The following is a 26,985-nucleotide window of genomic DNA, read 5'->3' as shown; positions in this document are numbered from 1 at the left end:
GGATGCTTTGTCTAGTGCTCTTCATAAACCACTTGATGAATTTTGCTTCAAGTAATATCCTTGGTGGGGGAAAAATACTGTAGTGCTTTATTAATTAGTAACTATCTCAAATTTTGTATTTATTAAGATAGCATATTCCCAAACTGGTTTGAATTGACTCTTGCTCAAAATGAATCCAGTGTCATAGAACTCTCTGTACCTGAACTGAGGTCTGCCACTGTATCATTTACCAATCAAATGTGGATTTAGCTCTGGATCTTTTTGTAAAATCCAGCTCTATCTCATTAAAACAAATTACTGGAATCAGTGAGCATCACAACAAGGTCACGGGCTTCACAATAATTCCAGCAGTTTTGGGAAACAATGGTGCTTCCCTATTTGAGAATGATTACATGCAAGCAATAGTGGATTGTCATCTTCATTGCCTAAATGTATGTAGGATTTCATGTAGTATTTGAAATCACAGAATATCAAGGCCACAGTGCAAGTGCTTCTTTCCCATTCTTCCCTCAAGCAAGAGAATCTTCACTACCTTTTATGAATTGTTAAATTTAAATAAACCTTTTTTAATAGGAAAATATCACTATTCCCACCATATTTGTCATAGTAACAGTGTTGTGTACATACTAATGTTTATTGCAAACTCTAGTTATTAAACATGCCTTTTTATTAAACCAGTTCTAAAAGGTTCATAACTAAGACTGTAAGAATTATTAAAGAAATTTAACTGCTGGTGTAGGTTAAGGTATGAATAACCTGCATACATCTTAGGAAAGTTACTTGCTAGTCAGCATTTTCAGTATACATCTCAAGATTCTTGAAACTCTAGCATATACTGGGTGGATAAAGTCACAAAGAGTCCAGAAAATGGAAATATTTTGCCACCAAAAATTCCAGAAGCTGCCTGCTGACCTAGGCAATCTGGTTACAGGCTTTGGGATCCCTGTCATTCTTGTATTAAGGGGAAAACAAAGGGAGTAGTGGATGTGACAATACTCTCTTCCATCAACAGAAGCTTGCATAAGAACTTTCCCTTTGACTTCTACAGATTATGTCTTACATTGTGAGGCATATTCTGAGCAGCCTTCCTTTTTTCAGTATGTCTACCAGAGTAATGTTATCTTTGTTTTAACTGGCAGAGCTTTTGAAAAGATTCCTGAGGTTCCTTTCTTTGATTGGATAAGTGACAGAGCAGCAATTAGGAATAAGGCCCTTTGGGCTCCAGGCTGGGGATCTGGCTGCTGAGCCACTCTGTGTGTCAAATGTTTTTATCCCAAATAACTAAATTGGTCAAACAGTGAAAATCAGACTTCAGCTATTATTCTCCATCTTTGTTTCATCTCTTTCTTCACCTGGGCTGCATGGAACTGATCCCAACTGATTCTCCTCACAGCCCTTGTTACTCAGCCTTTGGGGTTAGTCTACTCACTGTACAGCCTGGAGCTCTCCTCGTATCAGCAATGACGATTATGTTTTCATCATTTCGAGGGGGGCATATCAGATAACTAATTGCAGACTATGATATCACTGCCTGCAATTTTTCCCCCGAGGTGCTACGCAGCTGTACCACGTTCTACTGGAGTCTGAAAACTTTCAGTTCCCCATTGGGTGAGACTATTACAAAAAGACTAATATTAATGTCAGCAGCAAGGAGGTTTATCATAAGTGATGACACAGTATAGGCTCACTCAGGATGTTTACCAGAGCAACAGTTGCCACACAGATAAAGTATGATTGGAAGATGCATTAGCAGATTCTTTTCTTCCTACAGCAGCTGCTGAGGACTGAAGCATATTTCTTGTACTTACTTGCATTTTGAGTGACTCTGTGAATGCTTGATTTATTAATAGCACTACCCCCACACCCATTGTTTTAAAGCAGTAGCCAGGAGAGCTGTCAGTTAAGAGACTGGAGATTTTTGTCTGTCAGTAAACAGATGAAGAGACAATGACTTTGATGATCAGTAGGCAGAATCATTAGGAACAACAATTTAGAAGAAAGTCAGCAGCGTAGGCTTTGTCCCACATCCCATTTCCAGCGTGCACTCCCAGGAGTAAGACAGAAATGCAAGGAACATTTGCTAATTTTTATTGGAGAAAGGAGAACCACCCACAATGTTGTATCCTGCTCTGGCCTCTGTGCATACTTCCAGCCTTATTTCTTTTTCTCTGCACAGATCCACATCAGCCTTGGACCTCAAGGTTCACATGGCTGTCTCATGACTTTTCATGCAGTGAGCGGCACACAGGAAAGTGAGAAAGCTACACTCTTATTTGCTTTTTTCAGACTGAATTACTAGGTACCCAAATATAACTGGGTAGTAGGAATAGCTTGGGCACAACTTCAAAGAAAGTTCTCACTTTATACCTTTGGATCTATGGAGAGTCATCTTCATTTTCTTGTCACCACACCCAACTACTGAGAATATGTTGTCTCTATTTATAGAAGGAACTCCTTGCAAACATGCCGGTAAATCCCTTTTAGAGTGTTTTCCTGGACATTGCTGTCTTTAAAAATCCAGGTGTGCAGAGAATTTTTCCCTCCCTGAATATCAGCTATCTATTAGGGATATAATTACATTAGGGTTTTTCTCTCCCATTGAAATTTTCAAGGCATAGAACATACTTCTATGCCAAACTGAAATGAAAATATGACTTTTTAAATTTTGAAAAATCCCTGAGGGAAACTTGTCTGTGCTCCTTAAACCACCTACATGTATTGCAGCCATGTATGTAAACATTTAAACCTAACTTTCTTTAGTGATTTTATTTTAATTTGTGCAAATGAATTATTTTAATTTCAGAATTAAGGGTAGTTTCAAACTGAAAAACAAACCTCTTCTTTTGCTTTATTTAAGTATCCACAAAGGATACTTTGAAAACCAAAAATATGGTTTATTGCCTCTAAATCTGGAAATATATCTCCTATAAATAATTGTAGGTTTCACAACTTGGCAATATTCCAAGGAAAGTATTTCATCAGACAGGTTCCAAGGAGCTGTGAAGATTTATTTTCACTGTCACTATCTGGAAAAGCCTTCCTTATGGTGCAGGTAGTCTATTTCTAGATTTGTAGTAGATTTCCCTACTTTCTTTAAAGAATGGTGGTTAGCAGAGCAAGAACATCATAACTGGAAGAACACAAAACCAGCCACACTTAATGATGGTCCATGTGGCTTGATCCTTGGCACTTTTATGTTGGGACAGTAAAGGATTGCTTGCTTCATTCAAATAGATCTTGCAAATTTGACTTCTGAATTTTGATCACTGTGTAGTCATCCCAGTTTTGAGACCTACTTTCCCAGAACAGTTTTCCTTTCCTCATCAAGCCCTGAGGGATTCAAGTATAGGTGTGTTTTAATGATGTCTACACGTGTCTATTAGTGACTGTGGCTGGGATTAATGAATCATTTTACATAACCTAGCAAACAGCTATCCAGTGGTTTTCATCACTGACTTGGGCTTTAGTCCAACTTCTGACATAAAGGTAAAAACCTCTGTATCCTGCTACAGTTGCCTGGGCTGCGAGTTGCTTGAGTGAAGTTTTTTACTAACAGACTCCAAAAAAAAGGTGGAATACTCAGCAAATAATGCCTTCCAGGCCCATGTGTGTTGTAGTGTATTAGGTAATCACTGAACAATATTTTTTGTACATTTAAGTTCTCGCAGATGTCAAAATGGCAGTAATCAGATTAACTTAATGTACTCCTTGACAAAATGTTTTGGATCCTGAAATGTTTAATGAATCTATCCCATATGAAATTTTGTATTCAGAGGCCATTTCCTCAAGTCAGAAATAAAATATGCATTCTCATTTAGGCATGAAGTAGTTTTCATGAGAAACGATTAAAAAACCAGCATAACTAGAGATAGGTCTGAACTGCGAGACAAGATCTGGATCATCCAGACCTCCTCAGATTTTAGGACTCATATGGCCCAATTCATAGATTTGCCTGAAGAGGAATTGTAATTACTAGGATTTTCTTTTAAATGTATTTTAATCTGTTTCCAGTATGTTACTTTTTCCTACTTCATTACCAGCATGAGTTTAAAGCAGGTAGTAATATTCAAAATGTAGGTATCAATGCTAAGCTGGTGGTTGTTCCTGTTCAGAAGTGTCAGTACAAGATTCAACAATCTGTGATTATAAGGAAATGTCTACCTGTGTATATCTGCAAAAAATCAGTTTAATAAATTTAGAACCAAGTTCTTACAGTAAATGTAAATCCTATATTCTATTGAAACTAAGAGAATGCAAACTATACACACTGTCGAACCTCTAGTTCTGTCCCTGCTGTCAGCTCCAGTTTAGCACATCCTGGTGACCTATCAATCATCTTGAACCGCAAACTGAAGAGGAAAATCCCCACGAAAACATCCCCCTAACATTTCCTGGTTGCCATGCAATGCAGCGTGCGGTTTTACCGAGAAGTCTGTTAACATGTACAAGTCTTGCACACGCTTTCGTTCAAGTGGGCAGGCTGTTTGCAAACCTTCCTCTTGGTTTGCTTTGATGTATCTCTGCAGTTGCTGAAAGAGTTGCTTTGCCTTTTTTTTTTTTTTTTCTCATCAAATACAAGACAGTGTCCACCTTGAGAATGAAACCCCCAGGTGTTGTCTCAAAAACAATGAAAAGCAGGGAGTAGTGCATGAGACATCCATATGGTATAACAAAAATCTTCATGGAAAATCAATTCCAGTGGGAAGAGTGAGCATGAGTCAGTGTTACTCATTATACATAAGGGTTGCAGAATCAGGGTGGAAATGGAAATCGCACCTGGTTTCTTACAGTGACAGTTTCTAACAAGCCTCTCCTATAAATTATCAGGGTGTAACTCACACTTCTCTGACAGAACAATGCTCTTTAGTCTGTGTGAGGCGATTCTACCGCACCAGTGGGCTCTAGCTAGCAAATTGTCTGGGGAACCAAAGTTAGTGATGTTGGCTGACAAGTATTAATTGAACCTGGTTTAGATATGTGAATGAGGATAGCAGAGAAAGGTTTCCATGCAGCTGCTTGAGAGAGAGCACGAGAAATCCCAGAAAAGATGGGGAGAAATGGTCTATGTGGAAGTTTATGTTTTCCATGCTCATAAAGCTCAGCACAGAAGGAGCATTCCATGGTTTGTGTCACCCAATTTCATGGTCTAGGTGAGATTGATGATTATGACAATTCAGATATATTAGTACTGTTTGCCTTCTTCAAGGGCTATTATTAAACAGCTGTAGCAAATCATGTGGATGAAGGAAGAAAGGAAAGATTGTGTCCTGTCATGCCCCAAAGCCAGACAGCTCTAAGAGGAGGAAGGAGGGAAAGTTTGCGTGCTGTTGGTGATTTCACTGTGAGTCCATTCTGAGTCAGCCCCTTTGAAGCTTCAAAAATGTTAAAAAGATCAGCAATAGTTATCACGCAGAATGAGTTTTACATTGTCTTGGCTCTTGGAACACAATAAAATTCCATGTTTTGCGTTACTGTGTTAAAGCCAGCCAAGTAACATCAACATAAAATTAATGCATCTGACCTTCCTGACATATAAGAAAAGGTGAAATATGTTTTGATTTAAATTTGACAGTCATGTTTCTTCCTTAATTCAAGATTATAAGCCTCAGCATGGGAAAAAAAATGTAAGGTGTTAAATCAGTTTAGATCCCATTATTTATTTTCGATATGGTATTAATTGGTGTGATCCGAATTTTTTATTAATTCAGTTAAAGTTCTCCATTGTGTGAACTTTGAAATCTGAGACTATACAGTAAAAATGCTGTGTTCCCTGATAGCTCTGGGATCGTATTTTGTCATTTTTAAAACGTGGTAATTACTGCCTTCAAAGAGTAGATGCTGAATTTACGCAATTTGCTTAGACTGTGAAATACCGCATGAGTTTTGGGCACTGCTTTGGTCCTTTTTCCATACTCAGCTCTTCATGAACAGAGTGTCTCTGCTACAGCAGTGGTACTTTTGGAATAGTGGGCGTAGAAGATATCATCAAAGTGAAAACAAAGATGCTGTCTCAGCATCACTTTAGGGCACAGTGCCAATGAATTGGATGGCCTCAAACCCGGTTTGGAGAACTGGATTGCCACATTTTTTGCCTGGGGTTTCCTGGACACCCACGTGATCTCTCATGCTGCACAATCAAGGCTTCCTGTGCGTGCATGCAGTGCAGTGCAGTTGGGCAGCACACGTGCAGTAACCCTGGTACCTCCCAGCAGTGTCCTGGTGTGCTGGGTACACTCAGGCTGAGCATTTCCATGGAAAATGTACACGTGTGTAGACGTGTAGCCCACATGTAGTTCCATTAAGCTTATTTGTGTAAATAAGCCTACTTTTTTAAACAGCAGAAGTCTAAGTAATTGACTCTCTAAGTGGAATCCTGGCTATGACTGAATCTCAGAGTGGTAATGAAGCATAAACTGTAGTGTTTAAAACCAGGAATGGCCTGAGGTTTGATGATAGCTAAATCAACTCTAAACAAAAGTGAACATCACTTTATAATTCAGTGAATCTGGGATTAAATGCAATCAAATGGAACCCAAAGCAAATGTATGTGATATCTACTTTCACAGCAAAAGCTTTTTAGAAATTAGCCTAAAATTATCAGAAAATATGTTGATGCTCCAAGAAAATTTATCTCCAAAATCACTGACCCTGTTACTTTAAAGTAATCAAATACAACTTCATGATCTGATTCCCATATTTAACAATAAATCTTGGGCCTCACAGAGTGTGTTTTAGGAAGAGAGAATCAAGAAGAGAAAACTAAAGAGAAATCTTTTTCTTGTCTGGGTCATTTATGCTTATTGACTGGACAACTTCCAAGACAATGAATATGAAATATTCATTGAATATGAATTATTCATATGAAATATTTGGGTCCAAAGCAGAAGTCACATGTATGGCAGATATGAGAGCAGCTCCATCCCACAGCAGTAGTCAAGGAGTGGCAGAAGGGCCATATTTTTTTTTTAATGACATATGATAATAAAAATATCAAAAACACTAAGAACTGTAATCAGCAAGGCTGTTAAACAACTCTGAAATACAAATTGATTTTGCCTAAATTAAATGTTTTTGTCAGTCAATATACTGGGGAAGGGGGAACAGTTGGAGAAGAGGTATTTTTTCTGTTCTTTTTGTGGAAAGGCTATCCAAATAACAATAATGATTAATTCTGTTGCCTGTGGTAAAAGTATTCAAGATTGGATGCTCAACATTTGAGCTCCTTTGGACAAGAGACCATCAATACTATTGGACTCCTACCTATGCTGTGGTTGTCCTCTCATACATCACCCAGTCTGCATCTAATTGGTTATTTTATCTCCTTGAGTGTTTCCTCTGAGCTATGGAAAGGAAAGTTCCTTGTGGTTTACACTGAGCAGATACCATGTACATAGAATAGTATCAGTTTATGAATGGACAAAAGTAATTACAGAAAGAGTGCCTGCCTTGATTACTACCATTTACTTACTCATCTATCCTATAGAACAAAATGGGCTGTCAAGCAAAAGTTGCATTAGGAAAGTTGCTCATTATTTACAATGTGTCAATGCAAATGTGCATGAATTGCATTTTGAAGAAGAGTTTTTATATGTCATCGTTCTATTCAAATAGATGGTAAGGACACACCCTTTTAATATTGGAAAGGACAGGTCTATTTTTCCCTTTCTTGCTCATGGAATGTCCATTAAAATTAAGATAAAAATGAATCATGCTCCTCTTTGCACTGGAAATAATACTCCTGTGAAGTGTCCTTTGCAGTTGTCGTTCTACTCAGGAGTTGCAACTGCTTTTTTTCTCTTGAGGGAAATGTGGGGCAGAAGCAAATTAATTCACGTTGCTTTGAAGTGTCCTGTTGTTTCCTCATTTCTCTCTATGCACATGATTATTCTTATTTGTGTTGATATTATTGTTATTATTATTAACCCTTTCTTCTGCTCTTTACTGTTAATGGTATGTTAAAAGTCCTAGATACCTCACAAAAACATGTTGTATTGCTAGTTTTGGGAAGGCTGAAGATGTGGCTCATGCCTGAGCCCAAAGAGGGGAAGTATGAAAAAGGTGACTGAAAGTGGTAATGCTTTTTCTGAATGAATTGGTAGCTGTTACTTGCTTGTTTGCTTTGAAAGCATTATACTTGAAAATAAATAATAAAATAAATATTTTCCAGGTCTTCAGTGAAGCATTATATCTTAATTTTTTTTTTCTTTTCCTTTGATAACAGAATTCAATGTAAGTTGCAGATATGGAGGAGTTTTTCATGTTGAAAAAAATGGTCGCTACAGTCTCACACGATCTGAAGCAATTGAACTCTGCAGAGCACTCAACAGTACCTTGGCAACACTAGAGCAGCTGAAGAGAGCTCATGAGCTTGGATTTGAAACTTGCAGGTAAAGAAATTCTTGAAAACACAATATATCATGACGCTGCTAGTATAATAATTACATTTGACTTACTGCAGATGTAAAGATTAGTTAAATAAGTTATATTCTATAATGAATGAAACATCTTTGTGTATGTGTATGTTTACTCCGAGTCCAGTAATAAGTAAGTCCTTGATGCATATAGTTTTTACCATTTATCATTTAAAAAAAAATCATAACCTCTCACAGATAAAATCTAAAGGTAACAAAAGATTGACAGTATAACAAGCTAATTAGGAAGATGTTCAGATCCCAGTGTGTCACTGAACAATTGGTAAGATAAATATGTGAAAAGTAAGGACTCAATATGAGGTCAAAGGCTGAGGATGCAGTGTGTAGAACTCGGTCTTGCCAAGGAACAGTAAAAAGCATCAGGCAGTACTGTGAGGGATGAACTCAACATCCCAGTGATAAAATGACCACAGTGTTAGTGTGTTCTTGTAATCTGTGAATGGAGATGTTTCAGACGACAGCTACAGTTATTAAAAATCCCAAAATCTCGTTGTTGAGTGACCTAATAAACTGCTACAATTAATGATGTACAGGGCAATAAATGTGGATGATGCAGACTCCTTAGTTTTTTAAAAAATAACTAGACCAAGAGACTAGAAGTTACAGAAAACTTTTAATTAAAAAAATTAAGTGTAGAATACTAGTGTAGAAGTAAGAGAGGCTGAACATTCCAATTTTTTCTCAGTGTTTCCTCATAGCAGAGGTGCTTTGTCCCTCTGATCAACTTCATGACCCTCCTCTGGACTTGCTCCAACAGGTCTGTGTCTTTCGTGTGCTGGAGATCCCAAAGCTGGACACAGCACTTCAGGTGGGGTCTCAGCAAAACAGAGCAGAGAGGAAAAATCTCCTCCCTTGACCTGCTGCTTTGGATGCTGCTTTGGGTGCAGTCCAGGATGTGTTTGGCTCTCAGGGCTGCAAGCAGGCACTGCTGGCTCAAGTCCAGTCTCTCATGCAGCAGTACGTCCAGGTTTATCTGGGCAGGCTGTTCTCAATGTGTTTATACCCCAGCTGGTATTGGTACCCTGCTTCCACTGCCTGTGCATTTCCTTCCTGTCCTGTTGTCCCAACACAGCCCTGCAGGTCTCTTGGCATGGTTTCCTGATTTCTTAAACTGGCACCAGGAGCTCTTGCATTATACAGAAGGAATCCTTGAAGACCTGCCATCTCTGTTCTGCATCCTTGTTCCTGAGGGCAGTTTCACAGGAGGGCCTATTGACCACCTCCTTAACTTCCCTAAAATTTGGGGTTTTGACTTTATTCTTCTCCTCACCCACTTCTCTCAGGACTGCAAACTCCACCACTGCATGATCACTGCAGCCCAGGAGATTCATGGTGGCATACCATTATCGAGTTTAAATAAATGTCAGCAGATTTTCAGCTTTTTACAGTCTAACTTAAACAGCAAACATGGAGAAATGGAATTTGTCTTCTAACTGGCGCAGAAAAAATTCAGTGGACATTTCTCAAAAATTTTAAGACTTTCACTCTGGTATTATGAGGAACAGTACTGACATCAATACTGCTTTCAACTCTTGTCTGTTCTGGCATGTTCATTTTGCAAGTGTTGTAGTGGTGGAATATGTGAACAGAGAATTCTTAGAGGATTCTTCCATCAGAGGTGGAAATGTAATTTAGAATTGTACCACATAAAGGCAAGAAACAGTTCTATACTTTGAGGGGAAAGTCCTTCATAACACAGTAGGCATGTTCTTTTTCTGACATTAGCACATGAACATATGCAGCATGCTGAATTGCCCAGCACTACACAATATTTAGAGATCAAATCCTAAATAATGCGTAGGAGTAGAAAATTCTATGCAAGCAATTATGGGTATTCAAATTATGGAAAGTATTTTCTAAAGCTAAAATATAAGGCAATTGAAAGAAGAAGTGGGATTTTATTTTTCTAGGGGGAAGCTGTAATTTGAAATTAATGTTACAATTTTCCCTAATTCACAATTTACCAGAGGACAGATTTGGACATGTAAGCCACATAGATAGGATTTCTTCCTCCCTTCCTTCTGGCCAGCCCTCCCACCCTATTACTTTCATTTGTTGATCCTGTGCTAGATGTAGTCCTTGTCAGTAAGCTTTAGTTCTTATTAAACAGAGAGAAGGAGAGGGAAAATATGCTGCATATAACCATCCAAATGTATGTGAATATGATGAAGCAACAGATCATAACACAAGTGGATCAGTAATGGTTTGTAAAGTGTCAGCATTGTAAGATTATTGGGAGTGTGAGTAAAGTAATTTATGATTTCACCTTCAAGAGAGTTTCAGAATTGCAAGTATCTGCACATTAGACATGAAACTGGAATGATGTTCATAGATAAAAAACTGCAAAGCTGTGACATTTACTCCTCCCTGATAAATCATTCCTCTCAAGAAGTAAATCAAAACCCAAACCAAACCCAAGTTCTTGTTACCGTGCTATCACATCTCCAGTTAAATACATTGGAATCAATCAGGTGTTACAGGACTGCAAAACAATAATAATGTATTGTACCTTATGTAACTGCAGTCTTCACTGAATTATGTGAGCTCTGTGCACAATAATCACACTGTTCAACTGAAAGATACAGTAAGGATTTGTGGATGAATGATTCTTATATTTGAATATTTTACTAGAATGTCAGTCTTTGTAGAAAATGATGTGTGTTGCAATCATTCTTTAAACTTGCTCAGGTACCATAAATTGAGTCCTCAACATTTCTGTGTGAAGTGTCACTGAGCAATGCATTATGTCAAAGCAATGAAAATTTGAATCCTTAAAGAATGGGAATGTAGTGTCAGGTAATGCAAACTCACACTAAACAAAATGTGCACTCACCTCCCTCACTTTCACTCCCTTTCTCTGGAACTGATCCCCTCAGCTAGCTAATAAGATGCATATTTAATTTAGATGGGTTTAAGTCTAGAAATTAAACACAAAATAATGTTGAGTGACAGGAGACTGATGTATCTGCATATGAGAAAGGAACACTTGAATGAAAAAGGAACAGAAAAGCAACAAAACAGTATGAATAAATGCATGCACTTTTTAAAAGTAATGACTTCTTTGTAGCTTCTTAATATTTGAGATGACATCTGCTGGAGTAAGTAATGGTTTATTTACCTTTCTTCACAGGTATGGTTTTGTGGTGGGGCATATTGTTATCCCACGGATCAATCCCTATCATCTTTGTGCAGCAAATAACACTGGCATCTTCAAAATTTCAGCAAATACAACTGCTCGGTATGATGCATACTGTTACAATGCCACAGGTAAGGAGATGATTTTATGATGCGTTTTAGAAACAGATTAACTAAAAATAACATATGTAATCTCCTATTTAAGGTTGGAATGAGGGCTTATATAATAAACACAGCCTGTTTTTCAGCTGAGAAAAAATTAATTTTGTCAGCCTCTAGATATCTATCTGGCATGTGAGCAGTGACCATTTTTTTATCAGTGTGTTTTGAACAAAATTATTTTTTCTGGCCTTGGGACAAACTTTGCAGCTTCAGAACAGTTCATTATAATGGCCTAATGAAGTGAACCACTGCTGCAGCAAATCTGAAAGACATGAGTGTTGTCAGCCATGGTACTCAGCTCTTCTGTTCCTGCAAACACAACCTTTACAGCCAGGAGCAGTTTTTTGTGTTTTAGGAGTGGATGCCACCTGCAGCAGCTCCAAGGCCTGTGCTGGCCATCCCAGGAATCTGCTGCTCTCCTGTTTGCAGATTCATCCACTATTTGCTCAGGCAAATCTCCATGTAGACATGAGGCAGCTGGACAGCAATGTGCATCAGCAGCAGACCACTTTAACCTAAAGTTTTAAACTTTTAAAAAGTTGGCCATAGTATAGTAAATTACCAGGAAAGTGTATATAGATGACAGACGTATATTTGAAAATAAAATCTAAATTAACTTCAAGGATCTTTAATTTCAGTAGATTGTGACATTCATAGTGGAAATAGAGAGTTTTTACAGAAAGCTGTAGGAAAAGTTCATTGATGATTTGAAGGCAGTGATAGTTTTTGATTTTGTTCTTGCCAGTGATATAATGAAAAATCTCTGCATTGGCATAGTATCATGTGAGTTGCCATTGTCTGTCACTCACAGATGATTATTTACAGGTCACTACTATGGTGATGTCCATCCTCTCCAGATCTTTGTAACTCCTCCCAAGTGTTATTCCCTACCAGCAGTATGAGCAGGTAGCTCCTACACCAGCCCCAGGTGAGGGCCTTGAGCCCACAGGAGCCAGCAGTGCTCACCAGAGCAGGGTACACGCTGCCTCTGCACAGTCTTCCATGGCTGGACAGAGTCTTGCCTGCTAAAAAGGGTTAGAGTTGCCACTGCCACAATGACAGGGGTCTGACTGCATTGAAACTGGGTCATAAGGCTGTTTTAATTGGCATTGATTGCAGCAATTTTCTGGAATGGTTATGGAAATGGAGAATCTCATTGTTATCTGACTGAACAATCTTGAAGTGCCCAACCTGGGAAAGTGGTACTTTAGTGAATAACATTTGTTTGGAAATTTGTTTTCAATCCTCCTCATCTGAAGCTGATGTTTTGTCATTATGTACAATTGATGTGATTTTTTAATCCATTTTTTTTCAAACTAATACTTTCTATTTTCCTTCTTTCACAGAAACAGAGGAAAAATCATGTGAACCAGTTGCAAAAATAGATACTTCTTTACTCAGTAATCAGGATGAAATAGGTACTGTACTGATTAAAAAGACCTGCACTTGATCAATTTTTAGTAACTGGTTACCTTATTTTTACATAAAAATCACTACTAATAAAAAAAGACAAGCGAAACACAAGAAAAATAAGTTAAGAGATATTCAATAGAAATTAAAGCAGCTAGTCACTTGTCTTCCCCTAAAGCCTATGGACTTTGGTCTATATCAGGGTACCAAAAATATTTTTATATAGGTATTTGACATTTTTGGCCCCTCAGAGCTGCTAATATCCCTTTGACATAAAGGAATTTGCTTAAGACTGCAACCTTCCTACATCTGATTTGAGCTGTTTGTCACAGCTACAGGAAAAAAGCTACAGGAAAAGCTACAGGAAGCTTTAAAAAAGCTCATAACAATTTTTTTCTTCCAATTCTAAGTTCTGATTAACTTAAAACATGCCAAGATTTTATGTTCAAATCAAGCAGTTTGATAAAAATACATGATGCCTGTCAGGCCCTACAGGTGTGACAAATATATAAACTAGCATATACACATTAGACATATTTTAGTGATGTATTATCTAGGTTAGATAAGAGGGCAAAAATGGGAGAGCTGGTATTAATTCATAGGTGTTACCCTTTATTATAGCTGTGTAGCTCTTTGATATGAGCTGTTTGATTCCTTTCCACAGTCATTGACAACGCAGATGGCTCCAGCTACAACCCAGATGGCACACGCCATACTGGTGGAGAGTCCTCAACCTCAGGGGTGGATGATGAAAATGCAGGGAGTGGATCAACTCATGAGACAACTCCCATGGATGCCTCCATCAGGAGGTCCAGCCCCTCATATTATGGGAGTCCTACTCCAGTATCACAGCTGCCAGATCATACTTCTGGAGGAGGTGAAAAAGAAATTCTTGGAAAAGATTATGGTAAGGGCTGTAGGCTGACAATAATTTCTTGGGGCCCTACCAAATACAATTTCCATATTCTTTTCTAATTATTTTATTTACTCTTTTATGTTGCTTTTGTGGCTGAAATTATCAGAGGTCTGAAAGACTAGCTCTCATTGAGCATTAGGGATACAGATATAAGTCATCCTCTAAATACAGTAAAGCTTTCTGTGTGACTATAGGCTTTTTATCAAATCACCAGTAACTTATCAGTGAAAAATACTACTATTTTGCATCATTATCCTCAATACATACTGAAATTATTTTTTCTTTAAAAAGCAAGAGCATTAGGATTATAAAATGATTTTTCACTGGTGGTACGCTCATGGCATGTTATGCTTGTTTTGACATGTAGCTAGCACTATGAAAGGTAAATCCTAAGATTCTCTTGCTAAGAGAACTAGGATCAGAAACATTCCCCACATTCCCCAAGGTGTGTGTTGTGTATTTCTATTGGTTTCCATTGCAACTGTTACAAGCTCTGCTTGCTTGCATAGTCTAGATTTTTGGACTGAACCTCAGAATATATCTCAGCTGAAGAGAATACGAATAACTTTATTCATTGCTCTAGGATCTCTGTCCTCATGGCACACAGCTACAATGAGGTCTTGTATCACATGAACAGGTGATTGCCAGAAAGTTCATTATCACTGTGATACATTCTCCTCTTTAAATTATCTGTTTGAGTGATATCCTTACTGTGTCAGTAAGGTAAGCTTACGTGGAGTCTGCATCTTTCTTCTCTCTCGGACCAATAAATGAAGGAATGAAGCTAGCAGGATAGAATAGTTGAAATACTAGTGAGTACTATATTGCAACTGAGCTAATGAAATAGTAATGATTTATCCATCACCATACAGATGATGAATATCCATCTGTGTCACCTGGCGACTCCTTGGGGACAGTGGCTGGTGATTTCCATGGAGATGGCGGATGGTACCCTGCAAGTACTAGTAAGATTTATGTTTCATAATAACTACATTTCACATAGATCACATTAAAACTGCTTTCTTCTTCCAGAAGGGCATTCTGGTAAGCAGTGAAGTATACAACACCTCAAAACTTGGAAAGACATTGAAATACACTACTTTCTGGACTGGTTAAGTGGGAAATGAACTGCACTCTCTGAGACAAGTGGAGTAAAATCATTTACAGTATGTTTCCTTTAATGCTTGTACCTGAGCTCGGAAAGATTGTTGTTTTGAGTTTCCCATGGGTGTTTTATCACACCTATTTACTCTATGAGGCATCACAAATTAGTACAACCTATTATCACTTGAAGTCAATTTACTTCTGAGGTAGAAAAGGATATTTTTGTAGATTCGTGATGTTATTCTAATATATTTATGGTTGTGAATGTAGGTAATCCATGTCAATACCATGGCCTTGCTAAGCAAGGCAGTGCTTTATGTGGCAGTTCCAACTGCCAAGCCATTTGTGCACTGCAAAAACTAATTTAATCCTTGCTGTTGGCAATATGCATGAGAAAAAACTGGGGACTGTGGTGGCTCCAAAGTCTTTGAGGACCCAAAAGAACAGCAGCCATTTTATCTTCTTTGTCCTTAAATAGCTTCACTGAGTTGGAAAAACTGCTTGTGATGTTTTTATCAGGTATGTAGTGCACAGCAGCTATAATAAATAAAAAAGCTTTTGAAGTCCTCTTCCACATTTTAAAGTGGAAATAATGTACATATGTTCACACTAGTTCTTATGGTTAAAGTGATAAAGATCTTTGCCTCAGAAAACAAAGTGAACCTAAAGGGAGAACATTTTAATTATACAGAGGAAATCTACAGAGGCATGTTGTAGTAAAGATCAAATTGATAGAAATGAAAGGTTTTTCCCACTGGCTCTTTTCTCTTTTTTTCCCCATCAGGGAAATCCATGAGGAATTTGCTTGATTGTCTATTGGTTGCTGATAGTTGGTCAAATGGTCTAAGTGACTTGGAGAAATGGTGCCCTCGTCACTATATTTATAAATCACAGGGGAGATGAAGAATGACTGTATGCATTACACAGTTAGCAAAAGCTTTGCTAAAAGACAAAAATTATTAAACCCAAGCATGTTTTCTCAGAAGACATGAGGGTTAGTAACATCTTAGTAAGTATGTAGATGGAAAAAGAAATATTATGTTGATTTTACCCCAAATGTTGAAAAAAAATAGAGAATTTTCTGGTGCTTGTTTCCAGTGAAAGCTTTTGTTACAAAAGGTTGCCTGTAAGACGTGGAAGGTGCAGAAAATCCCACCTGGTAATAGTAGGAAGTTTGGTTGACTCCAATGGTGATTTTTCCTTCCTATGAGTTTGCTTTTGTGTGCACGTGTGACTTAGTGTTTCCTTGTATTGGTGTTTCTGTACCCACTGTAAAAATCTGTGCATTGCGTCTGTACAGGAAAGCTTTCTGTTTTCATTTTAATATTTGATTATCAAATGTATTGGTCCTAAATGTGTATGTCCCTTCCTGTTGCTTGTGGTCCTATCTCATGGGCAGGACTGTTTTACTGAGAGAAAACTAGAGATAGTTAAGATCTGAAAAGATCAAAGAAACTATAGAGCAATGTGATAAAATGCGTCAAATACTGATAAATGTGTATTACAGAAGTGATAGCATTGGCATGTTTGTTTACAGGGTTAGGATTGATAACTGGTTCTCTGAAAAAAAAAAAAGATAATAAAAGTAATGCACCTGGGCTTTTTTGATAGCTTTGGCTGTTACTCAGCAACATCACTTTAATGCTGATATGTTTAACTAATTTAGTTTAATTTTACAGTATTAGAAATTAATCAGTAACCTAGCACTCCTTTCAGAAAGAGGTGAAGTATAAGCTGTCCATCTTTCTGAGAAGTCATCAAATATTCAGTAGCACAGGAGAAAGTGACATGGAGAGCAGTCTAAAAAAGAAGATAAAGCCATGCCCCAATGTCTGCTATTCAGCTTGTATAGCAGTACAGGCTCAGTGGAATATCCTGGCCACAATTTAATTTCCCAGAGAAAAGCCCCACAGACAGGGAAGCAGAAAATCAGGAAATAAGAAAAGTATTTGTCGTATATCTTCAGATAGATGGCTCAAAATCTGTCTATATAGTTCTATAGTGTGTTAAAGTGAGAAACAAAATTGGTGGCTCTCCACCTGTACTACAATTCATTTGCAAAATTAAAGATTTTTAAGAAATATCTAGCTTAATCTGAAGAATTCTTTGCTATTGTCTGAAATGAGCAATTGGCATAGCTTCTTGTTCTTCATACACATGTATTATTTCTCTGGATTTGGACATCACTGGAAGCGTTCTCCATCAAGTTAATGGTCCATATTAACACACTATCAGCACTTTACCATTCACCTTCTCTCCTGGACAAAACAGGTTCTACTCTTTCTTGAATATTATCAAATTATGCTTCATCCCTAAGTATGCCATGAATCAGATGTAGGACTCTGAATTGATTAATGAGCTACTTACATGAACAATAACTCTGATTTTTTTCATCCATGTGTGATAGACAGATTTATATCTATTTGCATGCCAATAGCTATTTGGATGCACAGTGGATAAAGGGTTGTAGATTCCTGTAAATTTTCTAAGCAGAAACATCTTTCTATTCAGAAATATCTATCACAAAGATGTAGAACTTATTATTTGATTTGGTGTGTTCTGGGAAAATGTTGTGGATTGTTAATATGATACAAGTAAAGCTGCGCCTCTCTCCCTGTGATATACTAATGCCTACCTGGAAAGTGGTTCTGGTGTAAAACGAGCTGATAGCATCAGGCCAATTGGGAGTGCATGTGCCTTCTGAATGGAATGGCCTCAGTTCTGAGCTCAGGTTCTTGGCAGTATTGGCTTTGTGGATACTTCTTTCATCTTTTGAATTTGTGTCATCTTGGTGTATGTTCCTCATTCTGGACTCTATTTCAAAGACTCTCAACTCTCCTGCTCTCAGAGCCTGTGAGGAACTCATTAACCTTATGGAGCGTGGAGGACTGAAAAGTCCCACAGGGCTTTTTGATGGCTGCTCTCAAGAGAGCATGTTCTTTCCTGGGACTGACACAATGCTTGCATCTTGCTACATATTGGAGGAATGTAATGACACCGTGGGTTCATACATTCGCCCTGCTCTCACATCCATCTCTGGGCATGAGCATGCTCAAGGTGCTGGTGCTGGGGGACTTGACTTTGCAGGAGGAAAAGTTGCTTCTCAAGAAATAATCACAAGATCTTAAATGAGCCATGTCCTAACAGCTCCAGGGCCTCATCATGACAACCTGGAGACGACCACCACCACAGCTTGGTGGAATCCGCTCTTAGATCACTGGTTGTGGTCGAATCTTGGAGAGAAGACACAAGAGCCCACACCAGCAACCAAGGGTAAAGAATGCCATGCTGAGAGGCTGCTTTGATTAGGGGCTGAATTAGCAGAGACCAGGGCAGCAAGGTCCCCAAAGTCTAGGTGGAATGGGGAGTAAATGTGTGGCATTTATCAGTGCTGTTCATTAGACTGTGCTTGACGTACAAAAGGCGAATTCCTGGGCTCTCTCTCACAGACTGTACACATGGTTGCAATAGAGCAGTTGTCCACACTGTCCATGTGCTATGGAGGCATTCTGCCTGTCTGAAAGGGGATGAGTTTGGGAGTCATTATGTAAGGCATGACCTGAGTCTTTCTTTTTTCCTGTTTGGAAGCAGTTTAGGAGCAAACTGTTCCAATGAGAAGTACTTGTAGGAGAGAGGAAGGACAGGTTTTCAAGCCAACACACTCTGCTCTCCCTGCTAGAGGAGGACAGGGCATGGTTAGTGCTGTGAGCATGCAAAGGGTCTCAAAAGGTATCTAAGAGCCTTAGTGGGGCAGCTTCAGCAGGGCCGTGGCAGAGTGGAGAGCCCCTTGTGAGTGAAAAGGCCAGGAGCAGCTATGGCCCTGGGAAGCATGGGGCTGTAAAATCTCTTCTGTGATTGTTAAGCTGCGAGTAGGGGAGGCAGGAAAGCTGAACTGCTGCTAGCAGAAGGCCTTGTGGGTTAAGGCTTCATGGCAGATTTAACATCATCACAGCAGATGTGACCTCCAGTGGCAGTGATTCAGATGATGAAGACTCTTCTGAGGAGGTGATGTACCCCACAGTGTTTCCAGGCTGGGGCAGGAGTGTGGCCAAGGACAAGACTGCTCCAAGTACGAGTAAGAACTTCTGTTGTCTTTGGCTGGCTTCTTCCTTGATTTTCCTATCTTACCTGATGTTCCTTCTCCTTTCCCATACATATATTGTGTGGAAATTGGATGATTTCATCAGCTCTTTTTCAAACACATCTCCCATTTCACAAAAAAAGCCCCATTTAGATTGTGTGGGCTACATAGAGCTAAAAGCACCACCTTCTTGTTTCTTGAATTGTTGTCTTCATTCCCATCTGGTTTCTGGACTTTCCTTGTGACTTCTTGGGACTCAAGGACTGATTTCTCTTTGGAGGGAATTTCCAGCCTCCTACAAGTGACTCAATTATTTCACTTTGCCTGCCAACAACTACTTGGCTTTCCTAGCATGGTGGATGAAAAGACTGTGGATTCCTATAAATTTTCTAAGCAGAAGTCTATTTCCATCTGTAAATGATGGGCATAAGTCTTTGTATCCTGCTATTTGATATGCTATGCTCTGAGAATAGGCTGTGCACTGGTAACGGGATACAAGTAAAGCTGCTCCTCTCTCTCCATGCTGCACTGGTGCCTACTCTGAAAGATGTTTCTGGTATGCAATTAGCTGACAGCCCAAGGTCAAGGGGAGTGCATGTGTCTTTTGAGAGGAAGGGCCTCAGTTCTGAGCTCAGGTTCTTGGCAGTGTTGGCTTCGTGAGGTTGTCAGTAGAAGACCCGTTTGCTTCTCTGGGTGTGCTTATCTCCAGGTGTCCTTTTTTGCCTATCTTGGATACTTCTTTCATCTTTTGTATGCAATCTTACGTCATCTTGGTGCATGTTCCTCATTCTGGACTCTATTTCAAAGACTCTCAACTCTCCTGCTCTCAGAGCCTGTGAGGAACTCATTAACCTTATGGAGCGTGGAGGACTGAAAAGTCCCACAGGGCTTTTTGATGGCTGCTCTCAAGGGAGCATGTTCTTTCCTGGGACTGACACAATGCTTGCATCTTGCTACATATTGGAGGAATGTAATGACACCGTGGGTTCATACATTCGCCCTGCTCTCACATCCATCTCTGGGCATGAGCATGCTCAAGGTGCTGGTGCTGGGGGACTTGACTTTGCAGGAGGAAAAGTTGCTTCTCAAGAAATAATCACAAGATCTTAAATGAGCCATGTCCTAACAGCTCCAGGGCCTCATCATGACAACCTGGAGACGACCACCACCACAGCTTGGTGGAATCCGCTCTTAGATCACTGGTTGTGGTCGAATCTTGGAGAGAAGACACAAGAGCCCACACCAGCAACCAAGGGTAAAGAATGCCATGCTGAGAGGCTGCTTTGATTAGGGGCTGAATTAGCAGAGACCAGGGCAGCAAGGTCCCCAAAGTCTAGGTGGAATGGGGAGTAAATGTGTGGCATTTATCAGTGCTGTTCATTAGACTGTGCTTGACGTACAAAAGGCGAATTCCTGGGCTCTCTCTCACAGACTGTACACATGGTTGCAATAGAGCAGTTGTCCACACTGTCCATGTGCTATGGAGGCATTCTGCCTGTCTGAAAGGGGATGAGTTTGGGAGTCATTATGTAAGGCATGACCTGAGTCTTTCTTTTTTCCTGTTTGGAAGCAGTTTAGGAGCAAACTGTTCCAATGAGAAGTACTTGTAGGAGAGAGGAAGGACAGGTTTTCAAGCCAACACACTCTGCTCTCCCTGCTAGAGGAGGACAGGGCATGGTTAGTGCTGTGAGCATGCAAAGGGTCTCAAAAGGTATCTAAGAGCCTTAGTGGGGCAGCTTCAGCAGGGCCGTGGCAGAGTGGAGAGCCCCTTGTGAGTGAAAAGGCCAGGAGCAGCTATGGCCCTGGGAAGCATGGGGCTGTAAAATCTCTTCTGTGATTGTTAAGCTGCGAGTAGGGGAGGCAGGAAAGCTGAACTGCTGCTAGCAGAAGGCCTTGTGGGTTAAGGCTTCATGGCAGATTTAACATCATCACAGCAGATGTGACCTCCAGTGGCAGTGATTCAGATGATGAAGACTCTTCTGAGGAGGTGATGTACCCCACAGTGTTTCCAGGCTGGGGCAGGAGTGTGGCCAAGGACAAGACTGCTCCAAGTACGAGTAAGAACTTCTGTTGTCTTTGGCTGGTTTCTTCCTTGATTTTCCTATCTTACCTGATGTTCCTTCTCCTTTCCCATACATATATTGTGTGGAAATTGGATGATCTTCTCATCAGCTGTTCCCTTCAGAAATACCTCTTTTGTGACTGGAAAATAATCTCAGGTACATATGATAAAAATAATGTCTCTTATTTCACTCCTTAAAATTAGCATCTCAGCTTCAGGTTTGCATTTTCTCATGATTTTCGAAGACAAAAGAAGTTTATCTTTCATTCTATTAATTTTTTTAAGTGTTAAAAATACATGTTGTATGTAACCTACAGCTATTCAATTGCAGACTTCCTGTTTGTGGGAGATGCTCAGGCATAATTTAAAATGGCCAAACCCCTAGTCCCTTTTTCATTGGGAACTGTCAACAAAACAGTCTCATGTTTGCTACTTTCTGCACACTTCCCATGCAGTCTTCTAACATCATCTCATTTGTTTTATGATCTCAGATGTCTAGGCATCATCCAGTATTACAATTGAGATATTTTATTATACAGCCTTATTTTCCTGATATGAATAGTCCCACAGTGATCATCTGAGAACTCTTTTTTAATTCAAAAGCCATCCGTAGATGAAATGATTTTGTCTGAAAACCAGAATAACACCATATATGAAGGTCAAAGCTAAATGCTATGTTGTCACCGCAGTACACAAACTGCTACTTGGCTTTATGACGAGGGAATGGCCCCAGTCCTGTGGCTTTATTTAGCATAGATATTGCTGTTAATGAATATACTCTAATGCTCTTATTTGTACAAAGATATTAGTCTGTACCATTTCTGTAATTTTATTTAATTTAAGTGCATCTCAATGTGTCTGTTGTCTGTGCTCTTATCTACTCAGCAGTCACTGTTCATAAGCCTTTTTTTTTTTTTTTTTTTTGAAGATAGTGCAGTATTTCTGTTTTTTCAGCAGTGGTTTCCATTTTTAGTAGAAAATGCAAAATCAGGAATTCATCTTGCTTTGGGACTTCTTATTTTTTTTTCCTGTGCTTTGGATAGTTTTGGTGTTCATTTGTCTTTGGGACTCTGCATTGGTAACTTATCCCACAGGTGTACTGCATTCCATACCTTTGATGGCTAGTGGTGTCTGCATGATCCACGGGTGAAGTGTATTCAGTCTGTGGTCATAGACTCTTGTAGAAGTTCTGTTTTATCTTTTTAATTGTATTATAACTTTCTTGACTAATACTGGCTTCCTAGTGGTTTTCAAGGTGCTCTCATTTTTTTGCTGACCGTCACTTTTTTGCTCAGTTGGGGATATTCTAATATGGTTCCTCTTGAGTACTTCTTGAGTACTTAGCAAGCATGCTTTACATGTATTGAGGTATCTGCCATATTCCTTAGGTCCAGCATTATTCTTAAATCATAAGTTTACATTTCTACAACTTCTGTCATGGTTTTTGCATTGTTTCTACTGTACATTATTCTTCTGCTGCTTGTTTTTCCCATTTTTCTCGGGAAACTTTGCATCTGTTGAATGCAAAGAAAAGAACAACTGGTTTGATGTGAAGGGATTGGATAAGAAGAGTAAAGAAACTATAGCTAGACTATGCAAAACCTTCCAATTTTCATCATCTTTATGGCACACACAGAGAGTAGATTTAGAGCACAGTCAGCATCAAATCCTCCATTGTCCCAACAGCTGTGGACTCACAACATGAAACACTTCTGGAAATCACCACCCGAGACCATTGGAACCCCACCTTTACAGATGAAGAGGAGCAGTATCCTAGCTCTGCTAGCAAGGGTAAAGCAATCAAGTATTTCAGATAATACTCAGATTTCTGATATAATTCAGTGAAGTATGATACTTGGGATGCAGCTGTTTGTAATACCCATACCATTAGCCTCAGTTCATTGTAATACCTTCACATAATTTGTACTGGAGCTCTCAGAGGTGGCATCTGTAACATTCATCTGTCACTCCAAGTCTATCTTACGCATCTGAAGTTCACTTCTTGCCACTTTTCCTCACATCTCTGGTATTTTAAAATTTGCACTGCCAGTTATATTCATACATTGATTAATATTACCTCTTTTTTTTGTAAGACAATATATATTTATTAGGTTTAATTTAAGAATAATGAATTGCATTTGCATGAGTGCTCTCTTTACGAATATTTAATTTCCTGAATATGAAGATAAATTCCTTCAGTTTTTCTTCTTGGGAAATAGTGTACTTTCTCTGTCTGGTGACTTATGGAATATATAACACCTCCAGCTCACTCTTTGCATGCTCTAATTAAGGACCTTAGCTTTAATTTTATGTATCACTCATGGAAATGTTTGATACTTAAGGCAAATATATTTCCAACTGAGTTCTTATGCTCAACTTATGTTTATTGATGTATCTTTTCCAAATCTTCATTAGAACATCTTTTATGGTGGTGGTACTTCAACTGATTTCTGACTGCATCTTCTGCTGTGTAAAGAACAGCAAGTTAAAGAGTAAGCAATTCATTTTATTGATAAGAGCTTTAATTATTATTGATTTCAAAATAAGTATGCTTCTCTATATGGTTCTTATATCAACCTATTTATTTAATTCATCCAGTCTCAGAAGAAATCACAATTTCCTTAGAGCCAGCTGTGTACTTGTGCAGTTGAGATAACTCAGAAGAGAAAGATCATCAGTGTTTTACTTTAAAAATCCAGAATACACAAACTCAACAGTTAAGTTAGTATTAATCAATATTAAACAGAGATGCAAGCTGTTGCTTCTATGAGCTCTTCTGCTTCTTGGATATCTTTTATCTTCCACTGGTCATTGGGATCCTTTTTCATTTACTTAAGTCTTCTGCTGCACCTGGGGATGCTTTTGGGTGTAAAGGTGTCTGAAGGACCTTTTTCTTTCATCTTTCATTTCACATGAAATGCAACAACAAGAAAAAGCCAAAATGCAAAAGCCAAACACCTTTGTTATGTAGACCATGGCGGTAAGGATAATATTGATATTTTGATCCTTATTGATTCAATCATCATCTTATCAGCACTAGTTACAAGTGAAAGTGAAAAACATCAAGAACCAACCCGGCATCCACTATTACACAGCATTCATTCTGGAGAGATCAGTCAAGAACAAAATCCTGCAAATACCACTGACAGTATTGAACAACATGAATTTACTACCGCAGGTGAAAATTATTTTGGAAAAGAAACTTCTACAGGTAATATTACAGGTCACATTTTAGTAAATTTTCAGTGTTTTCTAAAGATTAAGTTTTAAGATTTTTTTACTAACATTTTTGCATTCTGAGGCTGTAACACAGGTTCTGTGAATAAACCTCAGCAATTTTGATGTTGTATATATTTTTTTAATTAGTCTATTCTTCAGACTTTTTCCTGGATGTTTCTCTTCTATTTGTCTTGCATGTCAAGACTTTTAATAGGTTAATTCTGTAACTGTCTCCTACGTTTTGTGTTGTGTGTCATGCAGTCACAAGCTTTCACCAAGCTAGCTACTTCTGTTTTGTCTGTAGGAAACAGAGAAGGTTTAAATGGAAAAATAATAATGTGTGCTGCATTTTTCACTCCTTTGGGGACTTCCAAATGGAGTGTTCACTCCCCTGTTGCAAACCATTATTGGACCTGGGAATTTTTTTTCCTAGTTTTTGTTAATGGCAGTTATATCTAAAAAAAAATATCTAAAATGTCTACTCATCTCACTTTTGAACTATGGCAAGATGATACTGGTGATTTAGGGAAGAAAACAAAGTATAATGTAGGCTTCTCTCTTTCATTGGTTGAATGAATTGAAACAAAAAAGATCAAATTATAGAGGTGGGAGCTGAAATTTGATATATTTTAATTTCTGTTCCTGTGAACATACCAAACTTACAAGTTGATGACAGATGTGCTGTATGAAGCACTGCCAACAGTGAATGCACCACAGTCACCATCTGCTCTTGTGGATTATCAAATACAGGTCTGATAATCTGTAATACTACACTACTATAGCAATGTATAATGGCCTAATCTCAATTAAAATTGTAACACACTGTAGCACATTTCTTGCTTATTTTCCCCCCTTATTGCATTGAAGGGATTAGGAAGGTTTATGCTTTTTACAGGATTTGGGTACCGTTTTGCTGCGATTGTCTAATAAAAAGTGCAGGTTGGTTGATATGAATAGTGTTTTTCTAAAAATATACAATATCAAATATTCTCCAGCTGAATGCTGTCTTATTAATTGTGTGAACAATCTGTAGCATGACCTAGAATTCCTCTTTGTCACACTGCCTTGTCTGTTTTTCTGGAGATGCTGCAACTAGTGAAACAGTGAAATTTTGAAAAGAAAAAATTGGATATAGTCAACACACTGAAATTATATAATTAAAATCTTATTGATGGGTCATATCCTTACAGTTATTTATGTCTTTGACATTTTTAATTCTGCATCAGTGAATTTTTGTTTGGTATTCAGCAATACAAAGTCAACAGGAAGATTCAGAGAAATACTTTTGAAAAACAGTAAGACACCTTGATTCTGAAAAGCTTATGCTCAGTTTGAGGAAGGAATTGGTCCTACTTCTGACAGTAGGCAGCTTTTCTAAATATAAACCAAGATGAGAAGCAAATCTACTTTACGTCTCTTTGCCATTAAATGTAGTAGACATGAGAGCAAGGCCTGTCATAGAGACAAGAACTGAAGAGGAGAATAATGTGAGAAATGGAACTTTATATACTGAGTTCATAATTGCTTCACCATCATCATAACAGCTGTGGTCCCCAGCCGTGGGGCCAAACAGAACGACTCAGCACAAGACCCATTCATGTATCCGGGCTGGGATGAGAGAGAGGATTATGCCACACAGCCTGCTGTAACGGATAGAGTTATTCCTTCCAGAGAGAACAGTCATGAAACAGAGTCTTCCACTACAGGTACTAGTAATAATGTCTGTTCTGTGTGTTGCATCACTTCTATCACTCAGATGGCCTCTCCTGGAAAGATATTGCTTGAACTTGTGGACAGGAGTAATTACCGATCTCTTAAAATAATGACAAGCTGTAGAGTGATTAATTTTCTCTGAGCTCTGTCTGAATGGTGGTGAAACAAAAGATTACAATTTCAGCTCCATATAAAACATTTGTTCTTTACTTGCCAACACCACTTATAGGGCTTTTCATTCCTTAGTGAAGTATGGCTGTGAAATTGCATCCAGCTCATGGCATAAGTTATATTATTTGGTGCTGCCAGACTGTCTTTATCATAAAGTCGAATCCACAATTATGTATATTTGTACCTCAAGAGGTTAATCTATTTAATTTGTGGATATTCACCTGACAAAAGAGTGTTCTTTTCATAGATGTTATTGAAATATTTATCCCTCTGGTTCATTCATAGAATAATGAGAGGCAGGAATCTATAAAACTGGCATGACACAGTATCATGATGCATCCTCATATAACACAATATTCATAACATCTAAATAATGTTCTAAAAACATGGTATGATCTCTTCTTCTGGAGGTCTCCCCTCTCCATCTGCCACTGAATCTGTATATGTTGCCAGCATCTTGCTCCAACATGCTGAGCTTAAATATGGAGCTTAAGGGTCTCTCAGAAGCCAGTGACAGTGTGGAGGAGGAAGCAGAGGCTTTCATATCATCTTGACTGTCAGTATTGATACCTGTAATGTG

General features: G+C 38.6%; 1 protein-coding gene across 1 annotated transcript in view; it reads left to right on the top strand.

Annotated features, from left to right (window-relative positions):
* The window catches only part of CD44 (CD44 molecule (IN blood group)), a 49,158-nt gene that overhangs the window by 9,983 nt on the left and 12,190 nt on the right, over window positions 1–26,985 (top strand). Inside the window, exons 2-13 of the mRNA XM_083863333.1 lie at window positions 8,222–8,387; window positions 11,563–11,699; window positions 13,076–13,147; window positions 13,804–14,046; window positions 14,928–15,020; window positions 18,307–18,432; window positions 19,112–19,234; window positions 20,370–20,495; window positions 21,175–21,297; window positions 22,989–23,093; window positions 24,337–24,513; window positions 26,066–26,227. Coding sequence (XP_083719459.1) covers window positions 8,222–8,387; window positions 11,563–11,699; window positions 13,076–13,147; window positions 13,804–14,046; window positions 14,928–15,020; window positions 18,307–18,432; window positions 19,112–19,234; window positions 20,370–20,495; window positions 21,175–21,297; window positions 22,989–23,093; window positions 24,337–24,513; window positions 26,066–26,227 — 1,653 coding nt within the window. The remainder of the gene's footprint in view (window positions 1–8,221; window positions 8,388–11,562; window positions 11,700–13,075; window positions 13,148–13,803; window positions 14,047–14,927; window positions 15,021–18,306; window positions 18,433–19,111; window positions 19,235–20,369; window positions 20,496–21,174; window positions 21,298–22,988; window positions 23,094–24,336; window positions 24,514–26,065; window positions 26,228–26,985) is intronic.

This window comes from Zosterops lateralis, assembly GCF_965231275.1.
Source record: "Zosterops lateralis genome assembly, chromosome: 6".
NCBI lineage: Eukaryota > Metazoa > Chordata > Aves > Passeriformes > Zosteropidae > Zosterops > Zosterops lateralis.
Note: the sequence above shows the minus strand (reverse complement) of the source record. Positions and strands in the feature narration are given on the sequence as shown.